Genomic DNA, 17,281 nt, shown 5'->3' on the forward strand with positions numbered 1-17,281 from the left:
GAGGTTCAGAGACGGTAGCTAATGTGTTCAAAGTCACACAGCTAGTAAGTAGCAGGGCCAGACCTTGGGCACTGATCTGTTTAACCTCAAAACTCATAGTCTTTCTGCTGCCCAGGTGTTCCCACTTGAAAGGGTGGGACGAACTACACCTTAAAAGATGGGTAAGATTTAGGGACGTGAAAAGGAGGAGGAGGCATTCTCCACAGGGACGACATAGTGAACTAGGTTTCAGGACATCCCAGGAATAAGAAGCATCAGGTGAGTAGAGGAGAGGGCAGAGGCTTGAAGTCCTAGCTCTCTTCTTAGGAGCCGGGTGACCCTGGGAAAACTATACGATTCCTCCGAATGGCAGTGTGTTCACTTGTAAGAAGACCAGAGCCACTTCAGAGGGTTATGGGAAGGATGTGATGACATGATGCATGCAAAGTGCTTAGCACAATTCCCTGGTACATCTCAGTTGCTCTTTGCTGTCCTCAGGCTGGTTAAAGCCAGGGGTTGACACTGACAGGGGGGTGGGGAGAGATGGGAAAGGCCAGTTGGAAGCAGGTGGAATGTCTTGAAGGCCGTTTCAAGGAATTTGGAGTTTACCCTACAGATGTGTAAAACAGGGGTGGGTGAGCGTAGGTAGAATAGCAGGATTCCAAACACATTTAAAGGAAGGTTGGGGGCACGGGGGTGGAGGCACTGAGTAAGAATCGAGCAAAGGTAGAATGGCTCAAACAGGAGAGGGTGGTAGGCCAGGTGAAATGCCAGGGGCAAAGGAGGGAGACTGGGGACAGGCTGGGGATTAGGAGAGACTGTTTCTGTGGATGGAGAAAAGGATTGGAGGTCAAGGAAAAAGGGAAGGACGGGGTGCTGTGAAGGTTCGAGCCCCCCACCCCACGCTGTGTGAGCACGCTGTGTGTCAAAAGCAAGCAGAGTCATCGTGAGCCACTTTTCCTTTTCTCATTCAGGGAAATTTACAAAGGCCGTGTGTTTCCTTAACTCCACACTCTCCAACCAAAATACCCCTGTCCTGGACTCAGATCCCCGGTGCATGTAGGAGATATTTGAAAAATAATGGGAATCATAATATTAATCTGAAAGCAGCATCTCCAGCTGCACTCCAGGTCACCATAGGAAATTTTTAAGTAAACCAAACTAGGGCTTTTGTGTTTTGCCAAAGACTAAGTTTTCCTCCTCAAGTGGCAAACTACTCCGGTCCCTTCCAGATCCAAAGTACAAATTCTTAAAGATGAGCGTTCTTCGCATGTTTGTTCACAGAGGATCCAAGTGAAGGATCCTTTACCTAAAAATGCCTCCAAAAACAGGATCAATCTGTTCATAGATGGGCTGCGTGATGGCTTCGTTCAGATCTATTCTCCCAAGAGTCCTGGAGGCATAGATACCGTTTTTCAGGCAAACCGCTTTCAGAGTCTGGTGAAAACCCTGGTTTCCTCTACTCCTCTGGATAATTAAACAATAAGATAGTGGAGTTAGTAGGTGTTACCTAGAATTCATGGGATCAGAGCTGCACTGCCTTTGGCCAAACACCATTACCAAGAATCACAGGGAAGAGTAGAGACACGATCTTTCAATGTATTATTAAGCTACACAGAGAGGACAGCAGTCACACCTCAAGTTGGCGGGTGGCCCTGCCCTGGGTTCCCAAAGCATCCTCTGCTCTCTGCTTACATACAGCTTTGCGTTTGTCTCTTTACTCATCAGGCTGCTAAACTGGACCATCAGCTGGTTAAGATCAGGCCCGATGTTTCATCCATCGTGATGTCCTCACCATCTGGTCCTGGTATAGGTCATGCTTGATAAATAAGTGCTAAATGAGCAGTTATTAAATGAAAGTGTGCTCTGACTCTACCGCGAGTATGTGTTTTAGGTTTTCCGAGCACAGCCTCGATGTTTTACACTTTTTATTACATATTTGATAAAATGTAACTTGATGTGTATCTCTTTGTAGTATTTTCTCCCAGAGACATAAACTCACACATCGGAAGAAAAAAATAATATGAAGCTAGAGCTATAAGAGACTTGACAAATTTTAGCCACATGGTGATTGATCCTCAGTAAAGAGAATAAAAAATACATTTGCACTGACTGAAATTTCAGTAGAGGCCTTTGTGATCATTAATCAATGATATATGTTTTCAGTGAATGGCCATGTAGCATGGTACAACTGGCATCATAGTATCTCTATCTATCCATATCTATCTTCCCATATCAATCTATCATCTATCTCTATTTTAATATTCTGCCATTTTTGCTTAATATTATAACATGAGCATTTCCTGAATTCATTGTAAATACTTCCAAAAAATTATTGGAATAACCACGTAATGTCATATGGATGTATCATATCATTAGCATTCTCGTATGATTAGACATTTAGGCTATTTTACTGTGTTACCTAAAGATATGATGTTAGTATAAACATGTCTGCCCAAATATCTGATCGCAAGGGCAAGTTGCTTATCAAATAGGAACGCCCTGGGTTGTGCCCGTAGTCACAGAGTAAAGAAGCCATTGAAGGGCTGAGGAGAGCGGGGACAGTTCCTGGGATGAAGCCCTGGTGACAGCCTGAAGGTGCCTGATGCTGCTTCTTCCTCCACAAGCGCATTGTCTCAGAGGACTGGTCCCCACCTCGTGCCTTCGCCTTCTCAGCACCCACCCACTCATTCACTTTTTGTGATCTGGGATCTTCCACCATCGTATAGAAACAGTTCTCTCCAGGGTCACTTCGTTGCCGATCGCTATGAAACAAATTACCCCAAACTTCATGGCTTAAACAACCACACACATTTCTTATCTCTCATCCCTTAGAAACCCCATATAACTATTGAATAATGAAAAGATAATACAACAATTTGTGTGCCAAGTGAGAGATTATAGGGTGCTTTCTTACTGTGTATCTAATTGATACTTACATCAGCCCTGTGAAATAGATTGGGCAAGTGTTTACCAGCCCCATGTTACAGAAGAAAAGTCCCAACAGGCTTAAGTGGGTTTAGGGCCTTGCCCAGGCCTACAGAGAGGATGTTTGGTGGGGCTGGCATTCCAAACAAGACCCTCGGATCCTCAATTCCAGTTCTTTCAGCTGCACATGTACCCTTCCCTGCGTCCTCACAGTGCACAAACAATTCCCTCAATATGCTTTCCTGTGTGCAATTTTCACTCTCTCCTAATTTCTTCTAGCTCTTTATTTCTTTCAAAAGCAATGGCATAGTGAAAAAAGGTGGAGAATCAGGCGGGCCTCACCGAACATCACGGCTTTTCTTTTTAGAGGGTCACTCACCACCAGGCATGCCCCGAGGATCTGTCGGTAGGAACTCCTGGCATTTTGGACCCCTTCTTGCAGAGGCTGCACTATGTGGGCAAAGCACTGGTCGATGGCCTTCTCCAGCAGCTGTATCTTCTCTTCCACAAATCTCCGCAGGCCACTCACATGCAAGTATTCGTTCTAGGGAACAAGGGCCATCAGGAACGTGAGGCCACCCCCTCCCTAAAGGCACCATCTCCTCCAACTCTGCTTTCTTTAAGTCTGTCACCAACACAAGATTTAGCTTGAGCAGATCACCCACGGTGGACTCCTCCCTGTCATCCCCGTAAGGCACCCTTCAGGGCACAGACCTCCTTACGCTTTGTGGGATTGGAGAATCGAACAAATATATCCTCCTGCAACTTTTCCTGGGGTTTAACCCATTAGGCTACTTGAAAGAGTAAATATTTTTTAAAAATCCAGTTGTCCTTAAAAGAGATTTTTCCAATGACATCTGATTCAACGAATATTTAATGAACTTCGTGCACAAAGCAGTTTTGGAGGAGAGGGTTTCTCAAACTTTAACGTGCATAGAAACCATCAGAAGAGTTGGTTCAAACCCAAGGGCCTGGGATTCTACATTGCTAGCGAGCCCCAGGTAATACTGATCTTCTGGACACTGCTTTAAATAAACAGCAAAGCTACAGGACCACAAAAATAAAGACTTGGTTCCTGCTTCAAAGGAGAATAGTCTAGTCAGGGAAGAAAATATCTATTCAAGTAATACAAGGGAGTGACCGCCAGGGGCAGCCTTGACCTCTAGGTTCCAAACTGGGAACTCTGTAGTGTCTGTCCCCTGTATGAGAACCCTGGGGACCACACGGTGCCTGACTGCAGTGGAAAGAAACCACACTCCTTAGCTCATCACTTAAGGTCCTTCGTGGCCAGAACTCAATCAATTTCTCCAGGACCACCAGCTCTCTGTTTGCCCAAAAAGTCCTCCCATGTAGCTGCCCCCGAACTTTCTACCATTCCCCAAACGTGTCATACTTTTGGTCCTTTGCATGTGCTCTTCCCATGTTCTCATACTCCCAAAGCTCAAAAGTCACTTCCCATGTGATGCTCTCCCTGACTCCCCGGGCAGAGTTGGGGCGCTCTTTCCTGGGCTCCCGTTGCATTTAGGACACCCCTGCTGTGCTATGTCTCTTCTCAGGCCATGTGTCTCCTGCCCTGGGCCAGGACCTTGCTGGAGAGACAGACTCTGTTGTTCATGTTTGTTTATTCCAAGGCAGGGCACGGAGAGCATGGTCCATAAACATTTCTGGGGTGAATGAGTGGCGTGGAGAAATGGCTGGATAACGTAGGCTTTTAAAGTGTATTCCAAATTTGATGACAGGAATAGCTCTTGAATTGAGGTGTGACCTTACAGAGATGACTTAGCATCTCTGGATCGCAAGGGCATCGTCTGTGAAGTAAGTGAATGGGGCTGAATGATCCTGAAAACAGCCTCAAACTCCTATACCCTGAGTCTCAGAATAGAGGAGTTTTAGAAGTTAATGGAAACTATTCTGCTTGAGGCAAGCCCTGGGGAGTTTCAGAGTTTTCACTAGTTAGAATTCTATAAGCCATACTTTCTCCCCCAGAGTTCCCTCTAGATTCTTTGGAGTTTGTCGTGTCACTAGTGATCAAAATGAAAGAAGAAAAGAGTCATGAGAAGAAACTCCAAGATTCTCACAAAGGCTCACTCTCAAAGAATCCTTGTTGAAGAAGCAAAAGAATGATAAGAAGGGAAGGGGCTGGAAATAAAAGAGCAGTGAGAAAGGGAAAGGCTGGCATCTACCATGAGTAAATGCAGGACTCATTCAACATTGAGATCGTCATAATCAACTTCCCATTGATTCTTCAAAATAAAGACTAGATCCCTGTTCATTTAAAATCACTAACTATCCAAACTCTAAAGTTTTTGGTTTGAGTCACAATCTTAAAAAATGATCTATCACATTTATTTTTAGATTTGATTTTTTTTCCCCCAGAATGCAAAGGAACTGACAAACTCTTGCCTTCCAGCGTTCCATCAGAGAACTAAGACTGAGACCAATAACTGAGGCCAAAGAATGTTGAGTAAGCCTGCTGGCAACTCCTTCTAAAAGGCTATCACAGAACTGCCAGCCAGCCCCCTCCTCTGTGTCTTCTGTAACCTGCAGTCTGGCTACAAGGAGGGACTGAGCCCCTACATGGGCACCTCCATACCACGCTCCAACTTCAATTGCAAAATGCTTTGTCCTGGTGTTTATAAAATAAACCAACCACACACAGCACCACATCCGATTCGTTTTCCATCAGCACTTCCAAAAACCATCTTTTGCTGAGCAGAGAGGCAACTTTCACCCCCAAAGAATTTTGGGGGGAAGTTAGAATGTCAAAACGTTCACTAGTATTTCAGAGGACAAGAGTCAAATTGGAAAATCTCAGATTCCAGGAGGGTTTCTTTTTTCTTACACAGAACTAGACCCAAACAAGGAATAAGAGATACGATGAAAAAGATGGTGAATCTTACTCTATACGGCACTTTTAATTTCTAAAATGTGGACATCTGACTGACACTGCGTGGACCATCAAGAGTTGACGTTGCTGGGATTTCCCTGGTGGTACAGTGGTTGGGAATCCACCTGCCGATGCAGGGGACACGGGTTCGAGCCCTGGTCCGGGAAGATCCCACATGCCGCGGAGCAACTAAGCCCGTGCGTCACAACTACTGAGCCTGCGCTCTAGAGCCCTCGAGCCACAACTACTGAAGCCCACACGCCGCAACTACTGAAGCCCGTATGCCTAGAGCCCGTGCTCCGCAACAAGAGAAGCCACTGCAATGAGAAGCCCGCGCTCCGCAACAAAGAGTAGCCCCCACTCGCCGCAACTAGAGAAAACCCACGCGCAGCAACGAAGACCCAACACAGCCAAAAATAAATAAATTAATTAATTAATTAAAAGTAAAAGAGTTGACATTGCTTACTTTTCACACTGAAGTCAGGTCCGCACCAGCTGCCTCTGCTCATCACTCCACAGGGCCCTCCCAGGTTCACTGTCCCACATTCTCAGGACCAGCCCTACCAGTACATTTCTCTCCCCTTTCCCTATTCTGCATAACAAGAAGTCAGACAGCTTGGCTGTGCAAACATGATAGCTGACAGCAAGTGTGGAAATAAAGAAATACCAACCAAATGAGAACCCACAAAGGCTATTAACTTAGAGCTTGCTATAACAAGAGAGTCTGTGGCCATCACTTGCGTTTGGCAGACACTCAAAGGCAAGCAGAGGGATGGGAAGGCTTCTGGTGCCCTGATCAGAGGCGCCTGGCGTGGGGCAGCCGTAGGTGGAGACCTCGAAGCAGGGATCTTATGTGATTCGTGAGGATGCGTATTTATCTTTTCTTGATTGGTCCTCAGTTGGAAGCAGGGATAAAGATTAGGGAAGCCCATGAGCTAACAAGGCGGTCTGTGATGAGAGTTTCATGGGCAGCCAATTATACTGAGGATGTGTGGGATCAGAATAATGCAGCCTGCTGGGAGACTGTCATTTGCAGAATTAAAGGCAAAGCAATCGTTGCTAAAGGGTTTAGTTTGGACGGGAGATGTAACCTTCCAGCCATACTTCTGTCATCTGAATCTGATGGGTTGTTTTTGTGTGTTTCAGGTTGTTTAAATTTTCTTTTCCGTTTTGTAAGCAGCCATTGCTCGTATGTTAAAACACCTAAGAGAAATGGCAATCTCTTTGCCATAAAATATGGATGACAGTTTAAAAAAAAAAGGATAAGGGAAGCCGTCAGTCGTTAACAAAGGTCTGGCCATTTGGGGCTGATTGTTTCAGAAGTTATTGTTTAGCTTCTTAGATTGTTACTAGAGATAGCAGTCTAACTTCCTACAAGTGTTAGGGCAGACTGGCTTCCTGAGCTGTTCATTGTAGATGGGGGGTTGGTTTCCCAGGCACCTTGCTGCTGGCTGTGGGTCAGAGTTCTGTCTTTATATGTGCTCGTCTGTTTGTATTTTCATTCCCTCACAAGGAAACAATGCAGTTGGTGATTGATTCCAGCAACAAAGTTTTCCCCCAAACCTCGAATTTAGCAGCTTATCCCTCTTATCTTAGGGTAAAAAAAAAATTCATCCATCAAAAAGATAACTTTGTCCACTACTATGAAAAAAGTCATTTTTAACTGGTTATTCAGAAGACCTGCATTCTAGACCATGAAGATAATATCTCTCTGCTGAAAGGCCCTCCTCTTTTCCTTCCCCTCACATTATATAACCACACTGCTCTGAGTTTGAGATTCTGACAGCACCAGGCCATGCAGGAAGTCCACAGGCAGAAGAAAGTTTTTTGGACTGTATGTGCACACATGCCTCTTTAGGATAACCAAGAACTGACATACTCCAGTAGAAGTAGACAAGTCCCTCCTGCCATTAAACACATTCTACCTGATTCAAGTCTCAGGAGAGGCAAAAGTGACTATTTTTACCTTTTCCTCTCAGCCCATCTGTCCTAGGTAAAACATTATTTCTTTTCTTTTCTTTTTTTTTTTTTTTTTGCTCAAAGGTTACAATGTTAACCCTCGAATTCTCTTTCTGCTCTCTTTAGATTCTCTAAGCTTAGGGTCTTCCTCTGATGAGAAAAGAAAGATTACGGTGAGTTAATTTTCTAACTTGGTAAGAGGGAGCATTCTGCCCAGGCCAGGAGGCAGAGGACACACAGTCCAGGGGTCTTCCTACCGGCAGGTTGTCCGTGCAGCTGAAACTGTCCGTGAGGAGAAACAGGCCAAAAGCTTCAGTGACATACTTGGTCACCATCCTCCTCTTCTTATCCAAGAGCCTTCTCCTGATATATTCTCTTAACTTGGGGATTTCTGGAATTCACAGGCAGCACAAACAATTTGAAAAGACCAAAGCTGGTGGGAAATAGAATTCTTAAACATTAACAGATCATGCTGGCAGTCTGAATTAACTTCTGCTGAGGTCCTAGGCGGGTGGATTGCTCACTAAACCAACCTATCTGTTTTCCCCAGTCTAGGATCAGCAGTTATGGATGGTAGATCAGCAGTGATGCCTGCTAATTTTATTCAGTGGTAAAGAACAAACTCTGTGGAAAAGTTCAGGCTGGGTAAGAAAACGGGCACTTCCCTCTGGACGATAGTTACCTGGATAGTATATAAAACCCGGGGCTCACATTTCTAGAGCCTCAGCCATTTGGTCCCGCTAGACTTTTCTATCTATATCAAATAACCATTAACATCAAAATAGCGCATGCTTGCTGTAGAAAGGGTAGGACCTCTGACAAGTGCAATTCCAGATTAGACACGTATCTTAGTCCGAATCCTCTGTTAGTCGGAAGATAATAGATGTCAAGCTACTTTCCCCCCATTATCCCTGTAGGTGGAAATGTTTCCATATTATTCCTTGCCTGTGCCGTGCTGATTATTTCTTTGATATCCTTGTTCAAGCAGTTCCCCATTTCTGGCAACTTTTCACATCTTCTGCTCCTTAATCGCCTTTGACGCTCATCCATGTCTAGCGACATATAGGCCCATTTTAAACCATTTTCAGCTGAGATCAAGGTCAAGCTCGGATCCTGCCTCCTCACACAGCTTTCCTTCAGTAATCCAGTCACACAGGTCCTGGGTTCTCTGAATTTCTGCTGTACTCAGAGCACCATAGAACTAGCCTCATTTTTACTTTGATTTTTGCACGTGGCTTAGTATAGTAAGTCCCCTACTTACGAACCTTCACGCTGCAAACTTTCAAAGATGCAAACGTGCATCTGGTTCCAGCAAGGAACCAGAACCTGCGCCATCAACATCAGGCGTGAGTGACATTGCAGCCTGCCCTCCCTCTCCTATCGCTGACCATCCTTCAGCTCTACCATCTCCCACCTCCTCTCCCTCCTCCAGTCAGTAACTCTTCTTGCCTGTTCACTCCATGCCAGCCCCTGGATGCCAGCTGTTGTTCTGTACTACTGTACTTTCCAAGGTACTGCACTGTAAGATTAAAAATATTTTCTTTATTTTTTGTGTTTGCTTTTTATGTATTATTTGTGTGAAAAGTATCATAAACCTATTACAATATAGTACTATATAGCCGATTGTGTTAGTTGGGTACCTAGGCTAATTCTATGGGACTTACGAACAAACTGGACTTACGAACGCGCTCTTGGAATGGAACTCATTCGTATGTAGGGGACTTACTATATTAGCTCTTCATGTAAATTTCAAGTTCTCTGAAGAAAGCAGCCATGTTCTCTAACCCCACCCCACCCCCAAAGAAAAAGCATGCCATGGTTGCTTTTTCTACCTGTCCCTGGGTGAGCAAGGACTCTCAAGGCAAACACTAAGGAAATGACAACTCATCGTAAGATTTGGAGGAGAAAGGAATTGTTTTCTCAGGCACCACAACAATGCAGAGACAAACACGCATATAGCTGCTCATAGGTATAGAAACTGTGGCAAACTAGAAGTGCGGCACAGAAAGTTCTAGAACGGGAAATTCAGAGTGCCAAGCTTAATCCTGAGAATTGGAGTGATTGAGATGAAAAAATATATATGTATAAATTACCAGTTTCCTCCTCGGTGAGGAGAGCCTGCTGCCAGTACTCCTGGGCGCTGACCGTGTACACCAGCTCTGAGTCTTCCAGAACCCTGGAGTCAGCTGGCAGCTTCCTCTGAAGTGAGAGAGGCACACAGAGAACAGAATAACTCAACTGCCGCAAAGGCAACCATGCACATGCTCCACAAGAGCCTTCAGCAAACTTTAGCTCATTCGCTTTCGCTTTCAGTTCTGCACAAGCCCTGTAAGGAACAAGCAATAGTCCCAATGTCAAATGTTCCCATCTGTCCGCCTTACAAGGTCGGAGGTTGTGAGGACACTGTTGCAGAGATTCTCTTGGGAGTTAAAAAAAATAGCAATTCTAGAAGGAAATGTATAAAGAAAATAGTTCAAAAGTGTATTTAACCTTAAAAAACTAAAGATAGAGTTACCATAGGATCCAGCAATCCCACTCCTGGGCATATATCTGGAGAAAACTGTAATTCCAAAAGATACATGCACCCCTATGTTCATAGCAGCACTATTTACAATAGCCAAGACATGGAAGCAACCTAAATGTCCATCAACAGATAAATGGTTAAAGAAGATGTGGTATATATACAATGGAATACTACTCAGCCATAAAAAAGAATGAAATAATGCCATTTGCAGCAACATGGATGGACTTGAAGGGCATTATGCTACGTGAAATAAGTCAGGCAGAGAAAAACAAATACCGTATGATATCATTTATTTGTGAAATCTTAAAAAAATGATACAAATGAACTTATTTACAAAACAGAAATAGACTCACAGACATAGAATACAGACTTACGGTTACCAAAGGGGATAGTTGGGGGGGAGATAAATTAGGAGTTTGAGACTAACATATACACATTGCTATATATAAAATAGGTAAACAACAAGGACCTACTGTATAGCACAGGGAACTATAGTCAATATCTTGTAATAACGTATAAAGGAAAAGAATCTGAAAAAGATTAGATAGATAGATAGATAGATAGATAGATACATAGATAGATAGATAGATAGACATAGATATTATAACTGAATCACTTTGCTGTACACTTGAAACTAACACATCATAAATTAACTATACCTCAATTTTAAATGTTCAGAGGGGGGAAAGTACCAGGATCCATTTTGGAAAAAGAAGCACAGCCCTGACAAAGGCAGCGATGGGCAGGAGCCAGCTTGGACCAGCTCCTGAGCATCCACCGTACACAGCTCCTCCCAGCTCCCCCCTCAGCACCAGCACATCGGTAGCTTGAAACTGGCAAGGGAACATTTACACCACAGGAATCGGCAAATGGTACACATTGGGCCTTTTTTGTTTTTTAAACAGAGAGCTGACTGTTAAAACATGTATCAATTTATCAGCACAACACAACACTGGGCAAAGGTCCTATAAAAGTGCAAGTTTCTTAACTGGGTGGTTAGTCATCCTACACATTTAAATGCAGAGTAATGTTTAAGCAAATGATGGTTTTAAATGTCAAGGAATTAAGAATCATATGAGAAATTTTTTATGATTAGAAAAACATCACCACAGAGAAGTCATACTAGAATGACACATAAATGATGTTTCATAATCCTTCATTCTTCTCACTTAAAAGAGAAAAGCCATAAAGAGTATGCATGGGTATATGGGGGCGGTAGAACACAGTAAGGAGTTGTCAACCTTCTTCTGATGCAAAGATATAATAAAGCTGAGTGAGTGGTCCACTGGGAGAGGCAAGAAGCTGCATCTCTGCAAGATCTCTGCATCTCAAGTTGTGAGCCCATCTAGTCAAGGCTGGAATACAGATTGCTAGAAGCCCCACACTCTAGTCAGGACTAAAGTTATATAAAGGAGCTGCCAAGATTATTATTTTTTCCCTGCTTGATAGAGTTTTGACTCTAGGAAAATGTTTAGGAAAGTTGACCCCACTTTCTACTGGGAGATAAAACTAATGTGCAATTAAATGTTAGTAGAGTTTTAAAATAGTTGAAAGGAGTATTCCTAGCTTTACCCAGGTGTTTGCATTATTTAAAATTTTGCTCTAAATTTTGTATATCTTTTCTAAAAATTATTGAAGATTCGTTTACACTTCTTGTTATTGTAATCCAAAGAAATATTTTTATAGTGTCAGCGGGATGGCTACAGTAGCAGGTTCCGTATTATTGTTAAAGAGAAGTAGAAACAGTTACAGTTGGAGGGTAGGATCCAAGAGCTAAGTAGATGCTCATCAGATTATCCTATAGAAAGATGAGCCACTGTTATCATTTACACACATGGTTTTTAATAACTATATATAGAGTAATGTATTAAGTTTGTAAGAAGATACTGTATATAAGAAAGGAGAAAACCTGGAAGCTCAAAATAGAAGTGACACAAGATGGAAGCAGAATCAAAAGGCATATAGTAGGGCTTCCCTGGTGGCGCAGTAGTTGAGAGTCCGCCTGCCGATGCAGGGGACACGGGTTTGTGCCCTGGTCTGGGAAGATCCCACGTGCCGCGGAGCAGCTAGGCCCGTGAGCCATGGCTGCTGAGCCTGCACGTCCCGAGCCTGTGCTCCGCAACGGGAGAGGCCACAACAGTGAGAGGCCCACGTACCACCAAAAAATCAAACAAAAAAAAGCATATAGTAAAGTTGGAGTTAGATTGAAATCAGGAATGTAATTTGTAACCCCATTTTTAAAAAAATTTTATACAATTTTTAAAGGTTACTTTTCATTTACAGTTATTACAGAATATTGGCTATATTCCCCATGTTGAGCCTATCTTACACCCAATAGTTTCTACCTCTCACTCTTCCACACCTATATTGCCCCCCCCACTGGTAACCTCTAGTTTGTTCTCTATATCTGTGAGTCTGCATCTTTTGTGTTATATTCAATAGTTTGTTGTATTTTTCAGATTCCATATATAAGCCATTATCATACAGTATTTATCTTTCTCTGACTTATTTCACTTAGCATAATGCCCCCCAAGTCCATCCATGTTGCTGCAAATGGCAAAATCTCATTCTTTTTTATGGCTGAGTAGTATTCCATTGTATGTATGTATGTGTGTGTATATATCTCTATCTATCTATCTATTTATCTACATACATATATATACACACACATATATACACTGCAACTTCTTTATCCATTCATCTGTTGATGGAGACTTAGGTTGTTTCTAAGTCTCAGCAATTGTAAATAACGCTGCTATGAACATTGGGGTGCATGTATCTTTTTGAACTAGTTGCAATCCCATTTTTAAAAAAATCTATGTTTTCTAGCTTTGTCATTAAAATGACTTTGCAGTGACATCACCCTGTCCACTTCTTTTACTTGTATGAATTATTTGATATGTACCCCTTGCACCCCAACTTTTATTTTTAATATTATTCTCTGCTAAAAGAAACTCAAGTTTCTTTGATAGTAATAGTTCCATGCCTTGGGGCAGGGAAAAAGAAAATGGGCCTGAATATGTTCTTGTTGCCAGAGAGGAAAGATATATTTTTTTAATGTCTGGGTAATGCTAAAAGGAACCAGCTTAAATTAAAGGCTCCCTTTGGCCAAGATGTGAACTTGAACATAAAAAAGAACACAGTAATTCTGTGAAAAGCCATGAGTTCATTATAATCCTCAAACTGAGTAAACTAATAAGGTATTATGAAATAATAAGCTCTATCTCTATCTATCTATCTATCTACAGGTCTCTGCCCTGAGTTCCCAACACAGGGCTCCTAAACCCCTTATAAATAGGGGGTTTCATTCTAACATTGAGTCTTTGGCCCCAGTTCCCAGCACAGAGCTCCCAAATCCCTTGGAATTTCTACCCCCCCCCATTCTCCAGAGAGGGGAGAGGAGCTGGAAATGGAGTTAATAATTGATCATGTCTATCTGATGAAGCTCCCTAAAATCCCAGTAGTGTGGGGCTCGGAGAGCGTCCAGGTTGTGAGCACATCCACATACTTGGAGAGCGATGCACCCCAGTTCCATGGGGACAGAGGCTCCTGTGCTGGGGACCCTCCCAGACCTCGCCCTATGTATCTCTTCATCTGGCTGTTCATCTCTTATCATATCCTTTATTATATAGTAAACTGGTAAATGTGAGTGTTTCACTGTGAGTTCTGTGAGCTGTTCTAGCAAATAACCCAATGCAAGGGAGAGGAGGTCATGGGAACTAATTTGTAGCCAAGTCAGGCAGTTGCGGGTAACCTGGGGACCTACTTCTTGCGATTCGTATCTGAAGTGGGAGGCAGTCTTGTGGGACTAAACCCTTAACCTGTGGGATCTGACACTATCTCCAGGTAGACCATGTCAAACTGAGTTAAATTGTAAGGTGCCCAGCTGGTGTCAGAGAGAATTGCTTAGTATGAAGAAAACTCCCACACATCTGGTGTCAGAAGTATGAGTGCGGTAGTCATGTGCAAGTGAAGGAGAGAGGCACTGGAGCAGTAGCATAGGTTTTCTTTACAGATTTGCTAAAGCAAAGGCAAAATGCTGTATAATAATCAGCTCAAAAGACATGCCTGAAAAAAAAAAATGCCTGAAAACATCAAAACCCAGCTTTCTTTTACCTGCCACATTACAGTTAGTCGTCCAGACCTATGGATCTGAACCCCCTATTAGTTCTTGAATGCATCTCCTCTACTCTATTTCTATGGTTACTGCCTAGTTCAGGCTCTTATCACTTTTTTTTTTTGGGGGGGCTACATTGGGTCTTTGTTGCTGTGCGCCGGCTTTCTCTAGTTGCAGTAAGCGGGGGCTACTCTTCGTTGCGGTGTGTGGGCTTCTCATCGCGGTGGCTTCTCTTATTGTGAAGCACGGGCTCTAGGCATGTGGGCTTCAGTAGTTGTGGCACACAGGCTCAGTAGTTGTGGCTCACGGGCTCTAGAGCACAGGCTCAGTAGTTGTAGCGCACGGGCTTAGTTGCTCCGCAGCATGTGGGATCTTCCCGGAGGGCTCAGACTCATGTCCCCTGCATTGGCAGATGGATTCTTAACCACTGCGCCACCAGGGAAGCCCTATCACTTCTTTTTTTTTTTTTTTTAACACCAACTAGATTACAGAAAAAGCCTCCCAGCTGGTCTTTCTACATCCAATCTTCACCAGCCCCTCTCCCCACCATCCATTCTCCATATTCGCGAGAAAATCACCTTTCTAAGATGCATAATATTTCCAAATTGAAATCAATAAGTGTAGTCCCAGGAGCCTGAAATTTTTCTTACAATATTTTTCTTAATTTTCTTTTTTATAATTAAAAAAATAAGCAGAGACATCTCTATGAGGGGCTACCCTATAATCAACTTCTGACTCATATTTTTTATGATCGAAATTAAATTTGCTCCAAATGAAGGTCTGCAGTACAAGTAAAGGTCTCACAATAATTCAAACTGAAAAGAAGCGGTTGGAGAATGAAGGCGTTACCTAGCCATCAGAGGTGTAGGTATGCAGACCTAAAAGAACTTGTGCCATGAGAATCAAAACCACAGTCACCCTGCAAGCTGATGTATTGTTGCCCAGACCCTATCCTGTACATACCAATTTGCCACATTTTTTAGCAATAAATATAATTGTAAATTGTGTATTGAGGTATTTTATGTTTCTGCTTCCAGAAACAATATAATTAGGTCCTCATAAAATGCATATTTCTTTAATGCCAAGAAGAACAATTAAAGAGAATAAGAACAGCTTTACTGAGTTATTGCCTCATTAAAATCAACATTCAAGAATTGCTCGGTAGAAGACTTTGGCTTGAGTATGAGGTCTGATTATTCTGAATTAGAAACAAAAGCCCTGAAATTTCCGATTCCACATTGTACGCCAGACATTTTCTGCATCAGTATAATTGAAGTCAAAATACAGAAAGCAATTAAACATAGAACTGGACCTAAGGCCATGTGTTTTTACTGTTAAATCCAACACTGAAGGTTTAGTTTCAGCAAAACCATCCCTTCTATCACATTATACTAACTGTGATATAACATTTAAGTTGTTTTGTTTATATTTTATCTTCAAGTTGGTTTCAGTTTTATAGTTGCATAAGACTATTACAGGAAGGAGTTTTATGTTTGTACCTATTTTAGTGACAGCATAATAAAAATAATTTAAGAAACAGCAAGATTCCCACAGAACAATTACTCAAGCTTGAAAAATAGAGCTCAGGGCTTTTCTCCCAACACTCCTGCATATGCCCCTTGCTGAGCTATTCAAACTTGCCTGTAATTCACCAAGCGTGGCAGTTTTCTTCAACCATGTTCTTCCTTCTGTATCAAACACATTTTCTCCGACTTCTTCACCTCACTCAAGACTATTGGTTCTTTAAAATTCTGCTGAAGAGGCTGAGAAGTTTTCCCTGAACTTCTCCTCAACACCGCCTCCCCCAATGGCCCGTGTGACTGGGGCATCCTTCCTCTGTGTTCCCCCAGCCCTGCTGCATCCCTCTAGCCAAGCACACTTCAACCTGCACTGTGATCCCTGATTTTATCTGCACACAGTTCTCAGTAGACCATACGCTCATTCAATCCTTCCAACAATCACAGGCAGTAGATATTATTATTCCCCCATTTTACAGACGAGAAAATGGAAGCTCAGAGAGGCACGGTAATTTGCCTAAGGTCACAAAGTAATTAATCAGCAGGACTAAGTTGTCTACTCCAAAGCCTCTGCCCTTGCTACCGCGCAAGACCAAATAGGTGTTTCTCAAAATCTGAGTGGTTGAAAAGCAGAAAAATGCATAGGAGAATCTGTTAACTTACCTTTAGTTTTTCCTTGAGAACTTTATTCCTTTGTAGCTTTATCATTTCATTTCTTTCTAAAACAGCCTCTCGCTGACTTTGAATAGCTTGCTGGATTGTGAAAAGAAATAAAAGCATGGCAAAGAGTCTAGGGTTATCAAGAGTGATAAAGGGATGAGATGCACATCTTGCGGGCAGCTCTTCCTCTGGCCCAGACAAATGTGCATGTGTTCGAATCATATAATACTAATCATAAAAAGTATTATTTAAGAATAACAAGTCCAAACTCATCAAGATGTTTACATTAAATGTGTGTAACTTTTTGTCTATCAATTATATCTCAATTGAGCTTTAAAAAAGAAAGAAAAAAAAATAACTGGTCCATACTTACACTTCCCACTTTTCTTTCCCTGAAACGAGAAATGTAACAATTATTTACCTCATGACGTGTCACAGCAGTCTTGACTTTCCCTGAAAGCAGCATATACTGTCATGCCTTTATGCCTCTTCCTAAGCTCTTTCTTCAGTCCAAATGCTCTGACCCATCTCCAGTGTCCATTTGAAAAAAGTATCTTAATTTCTCAATATTTTGTCATCGGTGGAATTTCCTGTGACCTCACCACCTGGCCCAGTCAAAACGCAGCCCTCACTCTCCAAGGTCCCATGGTGCTTTACTTGTCCCTCATAACCTTTCATCCTCTTTTAATACAGTGACCTCAGTGACTAAG

The 17,281-nt window shown here is 42.6% G+C and overlaps 1 protein-coding gene across 1 annotated transcript in view; it reads right to left on the reverse strand.

The window, feature by feature from the left end:
- Positions 1 to 17,281, reverse strand: part of NUGGC (nuclear GTPase, germinal center associated) — a gene marked incomplete at both ends in the record, with an annotated part of 41,092 nt that overhangs the window by 8,471 nt on the left and 15,340 nt on the right. The window contains 6 exons of the mRNA XM_082656934.1: positions 1,289 to 1,446; positions 3,287 to 3,451; positions 8,011 to 8,144; positions 9,847 to 9,952; positions 16,575 to 16,664; positions 16,945 to 16,963. Coding sequence (XP_082513060.1) covers positions 1,289 to 1,446; positions 3,287 to 3,451; positions 8,011 to 8,144; positions 9,847 to 9,952; positions 16,575 to 16,664; positions 16,945 to 16,963 — 672 coding nt within the window. The remainder of the gene's footprint in view (positions 1 to 1,288; positions 1,447 to 3,286; positions 3,452 to 8,010; positions 8,145 to 9,846; positions 9,953 to 16,574; positions 16,665 to 16,944; positions 16,964 to 17,281) is intronic.

The sequence above is a fragment of the Grampus griseus genome, assembly GCF_964374135.1.
Source record: "Grampus griseus genome assembly, chromosome: 6".
NCBI lineage: Eukaryota > Metazoa > Chordata > Mammalia > Artiodactyla > Delphinidae > Grampus > Grampus griseus.